The sequence below is a fragment of the Phaeoacremonium minimum genome (genome assembly GCF_000392275.1).
Source record: "Phaeoacremonium minimum UCRPA7 unplaced genomic scaffold PA7_03_scaffold_7, whole genome shotgun sequence".
NCBI classification, from domain to species: domain Eukaryota; kingdom Fungi; phylum Ascomycota; class Sordariomycetes; order Togniniales; family Togniniaceae; genus Phaeoacremonium; species Phaeoacremonium minimum.
Genome location: NW_006920914.1, coordinates 77,108 through 88,899, shown reverse-complemented (window position 1 = coordinate 88,899; position 11,792 = coordinate 77,108). Strand labels below are relative to the sequence as shown.

At 52.9% G+C, this 11,792-nt stretch overlaps 2 protein-coding genes across 2 annotated transcripts; both read right to left on the bottom strand.

The window, feature by feature from the left end:
• Positions 1-305: 305 nt before the first annotated feature.
• Positions 306-3,182, bottom strand: UCRPA7_119 (putative fungal specific transcription protein; the record flags this gene model as incomplete). The annotated part of the gene is made up of 2 exons (XM_007912717.1): positions 306-1,369; positions 1,424-3,182. 2 exons carry the CDS (start codon positions 3,180-3,182, stop codon positions 306-308), a joined length of 2,823 nt encoding a protein of 940 aa, XP_007910908.1.
• A 4,074-nt stretch (positions 3,183-7,256) lies between these two features.
• Positions 7,257-9,316, bottom strand: UCRPA7_118 (hypothetical protein; the record flags this gene model as incomplete). Its single annotated transcript, XM_007912716.1, has 2 exons — positions 7,257-9,236; positions 9,302-9,316. 2 exons carry the CDS (start codon positions 9,314-9,316, stop codon positions 7,257-7,259), a joined length of 1,995 nt encoding a protein of 664 aa, XP_007910907.1.
• Positions 9,317-11,792: the final 2,476 nt, after the last annotated feature.

Sequence of the window (11,792 nt, the reverse complement as noted above, 5' to 3'; positions counted from 1 at the left end):
TTTGCTTGTGTAATTCGCAGAACCGCTAATGTCACGTAGCTAATAATATTGATACAACAAACCCGCCATCTTGCGTGTGCGCCATGCTTCTTTTCAAGCAAACCAAAAGCTACCTCGCCGAGTGACGTCTACAAAGTTCCGCGCAATAGCAAGACTTGTGAGCAGACGCTGAGAACATCACTGATGACATTGCCGTAAAACAAACGCTAGCGGCCCCTCGGCCGTGGAGTACATCTCACATTAGTCATCTGGCTCTCTCCTAATCATAGCACATTGCGACCTCATCCTCATTTTCGTGACCTGACTCAGAGCTGGAAGTTGAAGTTCGCACCGGGTATATCACTCACAAGGCCCCCGAAAATGGGATCGCCCATGACATAGCGCATGCCGTAGTCAAAGCCTCCGATATCGTCGCCGTCCGTCAGCCCCGCCAGCGTCAGGTCCATAGCCTGCGTGAGGCCATTGATGCTAGCATAGTCAAAGTCCGAGTTGAAGCTGTTGTTGAGCCATGGCATGGGTGGGCCAACGGGGCCGTTGAACTGTTGCTGGGCATCCGTCCCAGGCACGGGCGTCGTGCCCGTGTTGGCGATCGTGCTCGGCGTCTCCCCGGAGCTGCCGGAGGCGGCCGAGTCGTACATGAAAGGCTGCATTTGAGTCAAGCTGTAGTGCAGTGGCGGGTTGGACGCGCGCCCGGACCGGTTGGCGCTGGCGCTGGCAGCGTTCGACGCCGCGGCCTGGTCGTGCGTCGCGATCTCGGAGAGTAGCTGCAGTGGAGTGTTGGCCGTGGCGGCATACTCCGGCGGCGCGGGCGTGATGGGCCCGGCCTCCCTGGACTGCGAGCCGGGTGTGGCACCGCCATCGCGGAGCTTGTTTGCATCGCCGCTGCCGAAGCCCTGCTTCTGGAACCAGGAGCGAATCATGACTAGCACGACGAGGAACTTCGCCGCCGGTCGGGACTTGTCGTCGGCAGCTGTGTCGCGGAACTTCTCGAGCAGGCCCTCCAGATGCTGCTCGACTTTCATGTTGTCCTTGTTGATGACCTTGCCCAGCTCAGAGTTTGGACTGGTGGCCGCGAAGTACATCTTGATCAACACGACAGTAGCGTAAGCCACCCGCACCAAGTTGAAGACGGGTAGACAGCGGATGGATGCGACATCAAGAGACAGGAAGGTCTCAAATATGCCGTCAATTGCGGTCAAACAACAAGAGAGGGCATTGATGTGAGCAGGAGTAAGGGGCCCGTCACTGATGAAGCCTTCGCGAAGAGCTTCAGTGATCAATGTCTGAGGCTTGTTATTGCCAGCCTCTACGTGCAGAGCAATCTCATGCATATACAGGTTGAGCACATGGAAACCTAGTTCGAGGGATGCTGTGCAACATTCATTAGCAAATGATCAACGTTGGGTATAAAATGGCGGCTTACGCTGATGTAAGTCCTTCGGAACAGAGTTACGATATTTCTCCAAGTCCCGCTCGAAACCCCTCAACGCGTATTGCGTTCTGGCATCCGCAATATTGATGAACACGTTGGGATCATCCATGGCGAACTGAATGCCAACTTCCTCGGAGAGCCTATGCGTCCAGACAAGATGGCATAGATACTTGTCCGTCGGAGCAGCCTCGGGTGATGACTCTAGAACATCCATGCATTCTGTCATGAAAGCTGTCCAAGTCACTAGATTCGGCCGGTGCAGTGCCATTGATGTATTTGCGGTCAGGAAGTAGCTTGTCAACCAGCACCTCCTCGCCTCTATGCTTGTCGGATCTGGCGGCGGGTGTTTCCTGAAGGGGTGATCTTGCCATGCGTAGGGAATATTTCTCCTGTGCTTGCCTGGCTTCTTGCGCCCCAGTCCTATATCAATAGCCATGACAGCTGCTATATGCACCAGCTGATAGAACTTGAGCTCCTCAAAGTGCTCTGGTGGCCAATACCATATGACGGCGACGTGCAAAGCTTGCACTAGCTCAAGGCTCTTCTCACCTGTCATGATAATTTTCTCGGCAAATATTTGCATCAGTTCCTTCACCAGTACGCGCTGCGTATTAGGAGTCTCGGACGATGCAGCGGACATGATCGCCAGGAACAAGAGTGGTTTGGACTTTCTGATCTCACTGACCAATGTGCCCTCCGGGAAGACAACACCCGGAAGGTGAGGCACCATTTGCTCGTTGTACCGCGCAAACAGCTCAGCGGCCTTCTCCATGGTGATGACCCCGCGGTCTACGACGTCAGAATACTCGCGATTCCTCGTATCCTGGCCAAGAGAAGATGTCGCCATCGACGGGCTGGCCCTGACGTCCTCAGAAGCACTGTCCCGCGTCTCGGTGTGTTTTCTCTTCTGGCCGGCAAGGACCATTGGGGGTGCATATGCCGCCTGTCTGCCGTCGCCGATCCCTCCGAACGGCGATTGGGTCTGAGCCGGCTTCGCCGGAGCCGAGTGGTCCCTCGAACCGACGTTCGCACCGGCCCAGTCCATCGAAGGCCGTCCATACAAGCCGTGAGCGACGATCTCGTCTCTCTGCTGGCCGGGCCCGCCAACACCACCACCAACTGCCACCCCACCACCGCGCGTAGCGCTCAGCGTCGCCGTCAGCGCATCGATCTTCTTCTCGAGCTCGGCGACCCTGCTGTCCGTCTTCTTCTGGCGCTTGCGGGTCGGCTGGGTAATCAGGCACTCCCGCCCGGCCTTTGCGCAGCGCTTGCACGGCCCGTCCGGATTCGTCGGGTCGGGCTCGCATCGCACCTTCAGACCGCGGCAGGCCTCGCACGCACGCGGCTTCTTCGGGTCGGTGCCGGGGGGCGCATTAGGGTCGATTGGCGTGTCATCGCCATCGCCATGGGGCCCGGAGACGGCGGAGGGAGGAGTGCCATGGCTGTGATTGTTGCTATGGGTGGTCGACGTGACGCCTGCTACGGTGCCAGGCGTCGCCGTGGTGGGCGTTTCCGGCGTAAACGCCGCAGAGGTCGTCGAATAGGGTGTTGGGTGTGACGCTGGATGATGCTGCTGCTGCTGTAAGTGACCGGTCGCAGCGACAGGAGATCCGGTCGAAGCTTGCGCGGTGGCAAGGAAAGCCGAGGTGCCGTGATGGTGGTTCCCTGCTACGGTGGGAGACGTGGTCGGCGACGATGATGCGATGTCGTCGGAGGCTCGCAGGCGAGGATCGAGAGCGGAGGCATCCATGGAGCCGACGGCAGGGCCAAGTGCATCAGCACCTTAACTAAGGTTATCTGGGTTCCTAGCTTGCTCGGCGGCGATGAGGTTCGCGGAGGAGACAGAAACCGACCGCCGTGGGTACTGACAGAGGCGGAGAAACTGGGGCCTCTTTTAAGTGACTGCTCCAACTTCCGGAATGCCGGCACACCAGCTGACGTGGTTGCATAGGTGCTACTTGGATAACACTAGCCGGCGACAGCCATAGATGATACTGTTAGTATATTAGCACGTGGTCCTCCCTGCCAGGACGCGGCCAACCTAAACACCGAAGACCGGTCTTTAAGGGGCTTACAAGTTACGACTCCAAGCGCATCATCGGCCATGTAGAGAGCATGCAAAATACCATGATTCGAAGTCTTTTGATGAGATTTTATCCTTTAATCCCAAATCTTATAGGTCGCTCTACAGATTCAAGTATGGCTATTAGCACCATGGCAATTATGTACTCTCTAACCTGGCTAGCTATATGTTATGCATTCGTTGTATGAAGATCTTCTGAGTTTCGCTGCTGGAACACAGCACGTTGGAAGTCGTGCGTAAAGGCATCTTGCTGCACAGAATTCGACAGAAGATTACCAGAACTCAGCCATATTTGATCGCTGGCAGGAATCTGCCTATCGACCTGGATGCTTCTCATTGGAGCCAAAATGAGAATTTTCAAAACAGGGCCTTCTCTTACTTCGTTGACCAGGTGTTGCAGAAAGCTTACAGCCCCTTGGATTTCTTGATCCCAGTTCCCTATCGACGTCTCAAACTCTGAAATATTATCGAGAACACAATATATCATGACGCCTTGGGCTACTTGCGCTATCAATTGGCCTAGCAGTACGCAAGAGGCAAGTACATCGTGCCGGGCAACATCGTATAGTAATTGATTGCTTGTAATCAGCAAGCCAGCAACTCCTTGACATTGGCGGTCCAAGTATATGAGTAGTTGTGCGATTAAGCTCTGAAGAAGTCCTCGAGGACCGCTAGAGGGATCTCCTTGGCGAGAATGCAGGCCGCAAAAGTGGTAAAGCACGAGAACCTCCCCTTTCTGGTGCTTGCGGACAGAGCAGCCAGTACAGAGAGGGCTGAGATCTTCCCTTCCGCCATCTTGCATAGCTGTCCATGAACGAGTATTAGATCGGATCTTCGTTCTGGCTCGCAAACCCAATAGTGGAATCGAGGGGTCACAAAAAGCCATTTGCTGCGCGCAATACCGGCTATATTGTTACCTGCCCTTAGAACACCCTCTATGTCGGTAATCAGAAATGAGAGATAAAAAAACTCAAGGCAGATGAAGATGTTAGAATATGACGCCAGTTTCTGCTGTGAGACTATGCATGAATTCTGGATCGCTGTGGTAGACCCTGACTCTATGTTAGCAATGTCTGTCTCAAATTGACTTTGAATTCCTCTCCTAGTGCTGTTCTCAGAAATAGCGTTCTGTAACAACACTTGCACTGTCCTTATCTCTGCCTTCAAGTTCGAAGCAGCAGACTCAAGCTTTTGATCCATGAGGCCTGCCAATTCTTGGAGGCCCTCCGTATGCTTGTCGCATACGCTTTCTATCGACTGTTGAAGTCCAACCTGCCCGGCTTGAATAGACTGCATATCTTCGCTCACATATTTAACAACTCCATGGGTTGCTTCTATCCACAGCCTGATGATCGTCGTCTGTGCTAGAGTCTCTGTCGTTGTTTGATCGATAAGAATGTCAATCCGAGACAAACCCTTCTGAGATGCTCTCTGGTCAAGGTTACATATGTGTGCATCATTCTCTTGTTTTTCTTTTTCTTTTTTCCTTCGTAAAATACTAGATCAATATGCTATTCTAGACCAAGCTAACACTCGTTGTACAATATGGATTAGGGTACAAGCACATTACTTACCTTCATGTAATCCAGATTTGACTTTACACTACAAACGACTCGGTTTGCTTGAACTAGAAAACGTCTTTCGAGACAACATCGATCGGCTGAGAAAAATGGAAATCCAACAGGAGAGTTTCAGCAAAGAACCGCCATTATTCATTATGGAGCACGAGATCCTACGCTTTGCCACCGACCATTACAACAAGCACCCCAAAGGAAAGGGCGCCTGGAATGGGAGGCAGGTCCGGAACGCATTTGCTGTGGCTGCCTCTCTTGCAAGATACGAGGCCGAAAACCCAAATCTGATAGGCAAGGGGTTTCAGCCACAGCTGAGGTATTCTCACTTCCAGGCAGTCGAGAGACTAACGACTGAGCATGATCGTTTTCGTGCTCACATACTGGGTGGGGACGATTCGCGCAAGGCGCGTCTGAACGAAGAGCGCGACGATGACTATGACGACAATGAAACAAACGAGCAGGCGGCAGACTTTGCTAGTCAACTCAGACGTGCGCGGCTCTTGTATAGCGACCAGCCAATACGAACGAATGGCCAGGACGTAAGTCTTGGTGTCAGTCTGTCCAACCATCATCAGACACCACTCTCGCAACAGAATGGTGCAGGACCGATTTACACCGAATCATCCTTCAATCAAAGCCAGCATCAGCTATCAATGTCCGAGAACAAGACCGTATCAGATAGCACCCCGTCAAGGGCAACTCAGGCACAACACAACACAGTCGAGGTCCTACAGGAGAACAGCCCTCCCCTGCCGTTCGGAAGAGGGTGACGTCAATCTGTGTTAAGATCAGATTCCCCAGGCATGCATTGTTTCCTACCTCACAGACCAGAACGGAGATATATGACTTATGATATGTATGTTAGTTTTTCGGTTTGTTTTGATTGGGGGATACGGCCTGTACGGTTGGCAGACTAGGCTATTTTGCTTGCACGCACTCTCTTGAGGCTCTTCAGATTACATTAGCTTAGCACCTTTCCAAGCTTCTGACCTACCTACGGTACCGGTCACTCACGACACTTCTTTTTGCCCAAATTGACCTTGCAGGCGCCATTGTATGTGCGTGTGGTGGGGTCATTGATTCTTACATTACACTTGGTCAGCACACTGGCACTGCTGCCCTGTTTGAAAGTTCGTTATCAACATTAGCCACTCGGGTGGGTAATTCTTGGAGGTGATGCTCTTGACCTTTACTTCGCGTCATTTTTTGTAACACACCTTAGAAATCTGCATTACGACAGCTTGGGCGGCAAATATCATTCAAGTTCAAAGGCTTTTTCTTCATTGTGCATTACAATCCATTCCTCATTCAAGCTAGTTCTCACTACCGTACACATACAGCTCGTTCAAATCCGTCCATCATCCCTCCCTCCTCCCTCCCTTTCATCTTCATCAAGTCTGACTGACAATTTGTGGCTTCGTACCAGATACACACAAAGCATACAATAAGTAGTAGCTATGAGAAACGAGATGCAAAACAAAAATAAAGAGCCACCGAGTTTGTTGGAAAACCCCATCGAACGCCATGCTGCCGAGCCGAGCATCACGCAGCTCCAAAGATTCATGTGAGGGGTTTGTTCCGAGCCTGAATAGAAGGTTGAGGCTTCAAGGAACATGACGCATTAAGAAGCAGGACTCCGCCGACCAAGAGACCAGAAATTTCATATATATTGTACATCTTTTTGGATGGAAAGAGGCCCCCACTCATCTCCAGGTAAGGTATCATGGGGATACAAATGTCAGAACTCCTCTAGACGCAAATGATGGCTAGGCCTCCCCGTCCGCGTGTATGTATATATGTGAGGGGTTGCGGAAACGGAGAGGCCTAGCATGCCGTGAACAACTATGCGGCAAGTTGTTATCCCCCAACGATTGAGATTAACCAATAAGTCGGTTGGGACGATAGGCGCCAGTCCGTTGTCGTCGAGTTTGTTATATGGTATTTTGAAAATCCTCTGCGGTGAAATGCGCATCATGGCTAGATTAGTCGGCAATATAAAGAGTGCTGAAAAATGATTTGAGCTCTGCGATAAAGCAAATGGTATCTGTAAAAGCGATGTATAAAAATGACAGTCGATATATCGTGTCGAAAAAGAACGCGCTGCTCAAGCACAATCTTGAGGGCTCATGCAATGAGAGGTTACTAATGTAACAAAGAGAACGGACGCTTAGAATTGCGCCTCGTCTCTTAGGCGGCTCCTCGAGCCTTGGGGTGTGAGGCCCATACCAAAGATGGCACTCTCACGGCGGTTGTTCCTCATGCCGTACGATTGATCGTAGCCGGTCGGCATCACACTGCCCCTTTCGTAGATGGGCTGGTCATAGCCAGGGTTCGCAACTCGCTGCGTTGGTGTCTGAAGCTGGGTTGGGTCATAGCCCTGCGGCACGACAAATCCACTCTCATACGCTGGTCGGAGAGAGACATGTGAGCCGGCAACATTCTGCTGCGCAAGGTATTGAGGCTCATAGCTCAACTGGCGCTGAGGTGGCGGGGTAGGTGTTGCTCTCAACTGCTGTGTATAGCCTTGAAGTGGGTTCATGGCCGCTGGTGGAGGTGTAGGGGTTGTTCGCTGACCATCCTGAATAGCCTCCATCAATCGCTGTCGATGAGGTGACTCTCGAGTTCCTGAAGTAACAGGCCGTGGTTGAGGCGGCATATCAATTGATGGTCGGCTCTCGTCCAAAGAAACGGGCGATGGCAACTCATACTCTTCGGCCTCAATGCCGAAGATGCCCTCGTAATTCTGAAGGAACATCGCAAAGACTGGCGCAGGAATGTTGAGGGTAGGAGAGAAGACGATGCCAACATTGCGGACGGTCATCTTATTGACGTTCGCATTGTTGATAATCTTGATCAAGAAAGCGATTAGATACTTCAACAGAGTACCATTGGCCTGAGGGAGCCTCTGGACAAGCTCGCCGAGGGCAGCAACCTTCTCAGCTTGACTCGGCAGCTCAGTGACAGACAGGAAGTGAAGATGCAGGTCTCTGGTGAGTATTGTCGTCGGCAGCTCGCGAAGGTATAGCTTTAGCAGCGAGGCAACAGCGTGGATATCGTGGTACTGCTCATCCGTGAGCAGGTTGATATCGCTCTCATTGTTGAAACGCTCACGCAGCTGCTTGATCACCACGTTCGAGCCGCTGAGACGGAAAATGCCCTCCTCGTTGATTGCATTCTTGGCATCGAGATACTGAATGCATCGATAGACGACAGCGGGGAGTGGCACCCGAACGTCTACTGGAGAGTTGAACCTCACAGCTTCTGCGAGGGGAGCACCAAACACCTGGCGAACAGGACCTGAGTACACAACATTGCCAGAGCTTGCCGCACCATTGCCATCACCAAACAATGAGTCTGTCCCATCACTTGAAGTCCTGGTCTTCGGGCCAAATCCGAAGAAGCTGCGCTTCCTGGCCTTCTTTTCGTCCGGACCGGGAGGCGGGGCCAATCCACCCATGCCCCCCATACCCATCTTGGAACCCCAAGAAGACGAGTCAGAAATGACCTGCGGGTCTCGCGGTGCTGAGATCGTATACCCGGACTGGGAGCTCATTGTCGGGGGAATATCATCAAATCCACCGGAAGTCTTTGGTCGCGAAGGCGCCCCATGAGGCGCGTCTCCCTGCTTAGTAGCCTCGTAACTAACGCCAATAAGAGCATCATCGCTGTCCCGTGGTTGATGCTGTTGACTCTTTGCTTGACCGTACATCTTCTTCTTTGCGTTGGCTCCGCTGGCTCGTTCATTACCTGAGCCAGGGCGGTTGCTCTCCTTGGGATCTTCATCATCAGGATCTCGATAGTCAATCCATCGCAGAAGAGTGTCGACCCATTGATCACGCTCCCTGTCACTCTCAGCACAAAGGACATGCTTAGTGACAGCGCTGGGGTCCTTCTTCTTCGGCTCCAGGATCAAGAAGGCGTGGCGATATTGATTGTCGATCTCCTCATTTCCACCCTGAGGACGAGCTGGCGACGAGTTGCTGTCCGTGTGGTGTGACTGCTTGCCAATCTGGGCATTCTGCAGCTTGATAGTACCAAGATGTGCTCCTCCAGGCGTTTCGTAATACTTCAGCTGCGGACCATCAAGCACAAAGAATCTGGCCTTCCAGCCGCCGAAGTTCTTGCCGCGTTTGGTGAGATATCCGTGCTTAAACGGTCGCCCACCAGGTCCAGCCTTTGGTGCAACCTCGTTGATAGAGTTACCAGACGAACCTGTCTCATCCGCATTTGGAGGCAAAGTATTCGTAGATAGATACCTGCACAATTCCAAAGCTGTCGGTAAATCCAGTGCAGTGTTCAGCAGCTCGTCCAAATACTGGTCGAGAGCTACTCTACGAGCATCCAATTTGGCTGGAGCATGACCGCTGAAGAGAGATCTATCAGGCGTTCTGGCGGTAAAAGCGGGGCACTGTTTCAACCGCTGGTCCAGCTTAGCAAGTGAAGCCGAATCTTTTTCAACTCGCCAAAGTTCTCCACCATCCGCCCTGGAGAGGATTGCAAGAGTGAAAACGGGGTCCTCTTCTAGTTGAGTCAGTGACACGAGACTAGCTCTAGATGGCTTCATCCGAGATGATGCAACCCTGATGTCAATAGAAGGCAAGGCATTTGGAGGAAGTAACAGATTAGGGTACTCCTCCGTAACAAGACCCTTGAAAACGTGAGTGCGACCGCTAATTGGGCTGTCACGACTGCTGTTCGTCGGGCTTGAGGCCGTCGCATTTTCCGTTGCCTTTTTGATGATATTCAGGGGTTTGGGCGACTTGAGATCCAATGTCTCGGGAGGCGTATGAAGAGGCGTGTTTGGTGGTAGAGGAATAGGCTGCCGAGGCGGCCTCGGAGAGAGCGGGCCAGATGGCATTCCCCCCATGCGAGGAGATAACGGCGGCGAACTCACGGGCGATCTGAGGTTCATCGGTCGTGGACTTGCTGGTAAGCCTGGGCTGAGCATTGGTGCCTGTAGTTCCGTCACCCGTAGTTCACTCTGATCTCCGCTCAGCATGCCGGCCAAGGATGCCGTCAAGTTCTCTCGGAATGGCATAGGCGGGGGTACTGTTCTGGGGCTTGCTGCGGTTTCAGTGGGTATAATCTCGGGAGAGGCTTGCTTAGGCGTGCCTTTTGCGCTGCTGTTACTCTGCTTGCTCTTCTTGGACAGACTTCGTATTTCTGCCTCCTTTCTGGCGAGAATTTCTCGTTCACGGTCATCCTCTTCTCTTGTTTTCCTGCGTCCACGCTTCTCAAACGGAATTTCATCGACCTCAAGAATATCATCATAATCGGAATCCGTATCAAAGTCCTCGTCTGGTGGTATAGTGGGACTGAGTTTGGCCTCACGAAGTTGTAGTGGTGCCGGTGGCGGCTTACGCGGTGGGGGAGCGGAAGGTGGGAGGAATTGTATTACTTCTTCAGGCTGTGCGGTAGGTGGTGCTGGAGGAGGCATCCGAGGAGGCTCGCTCGGTAGGCTCCTAGATGGGGGGAGCCCTAGATTGAGCGGAATATCCCTTGCTGCGTCTGCCTCTTTCCTGGCTGCGTCTGCTGCTCTATCCTGAGCTTCGTGGTCGTACTGATCCAAGGCATGTTCTGAGGCCTTGGGCATCGCGTGTGATGGATCCAGCAGTTCACCAACGGCGGATGGTGGCCCGTTCATGATCGGAATCAAGTCCGCAGGAGGCGTGATCGGGTATGGTGCCAATGACACATCAATAGGTGACTGTTTTTGGCTGTCCGAGTCCAAACCAGGAGATAGTGGGATTTCCAGCGTCTGCTCCTTCGGCCTGTCAACATCAATTCGAGGTACGCTCTTCGCGGGCGCCCCTTGGACGCTCTTTTCAGTTGAGCTGGTCGGTAAGGGAGGGACTTGCTGAGGCCCCATGACCTCTTTCAACTTCTTTCTGTATTTCTCCTTATCTTTAAGTGACCTTTCCAGATCCTTGTTCAGGCCAAGGATCATAGCCCGTTGTTTATCAACGAGCCGCCATAGTTGTGCGTTTTGCTGTGATTGTGAATGCTTCTCCTTCAGCAAATATTGTATTACTGCCTCTGGGCTTCCGGCAGCCTTGATCAACTTTTCGACGTCTGCCGGACTCGAGGCTTCTTGTGAGCTCTTCATCGAGCCTGCAGACATTGCCGAGTCCCTCGATGAAGTTCTACCAGCGCCGTTGACGGCCTCCATTCGGGACGAGCCTGCCATGGCCGTGGGCGAGGTGGCTATGGTGGAGCCTCCGAGAGGCTTCTTGGTCACAACGGGGTCGGACACACTTCTTGTGTCATTCGGAAAGCGTGAGGACAGCGGTGGCCTATGTAATGAAGAATTGTTAGTAGGGGACAATGACATTTTCCCTCAGGTATAAGGGTCGACCGCGAAGCCGAGATGAATGAAGCGGGACGATGACGAACCCAGGGATCTTCTCGTCAGGCGTTGCAGCACCTGATGAATCGCTGTCGTAGTAGGACTTGTCGGCAGCGAGATAGGTGCTCTGGTTATCACGCGGCGAACGGGGCTCTTCGGGGCCCGTCGTCACGATCTGCGGCACGCTGGCGTATGTAGGCTCATGAACCTCAAAGTCGAAGTTGAACTTGGTAGGGCTCGCACTCGAGGGCGGCGAGATCGCGGTGGTATTATGTAGAGGGCTCGGAGGGGGTGCTGCTCTCCGGTAGTGTCTAGACGGGGAGGGCAACGTATTAGTCTCGAGTTGTCACGACGTAC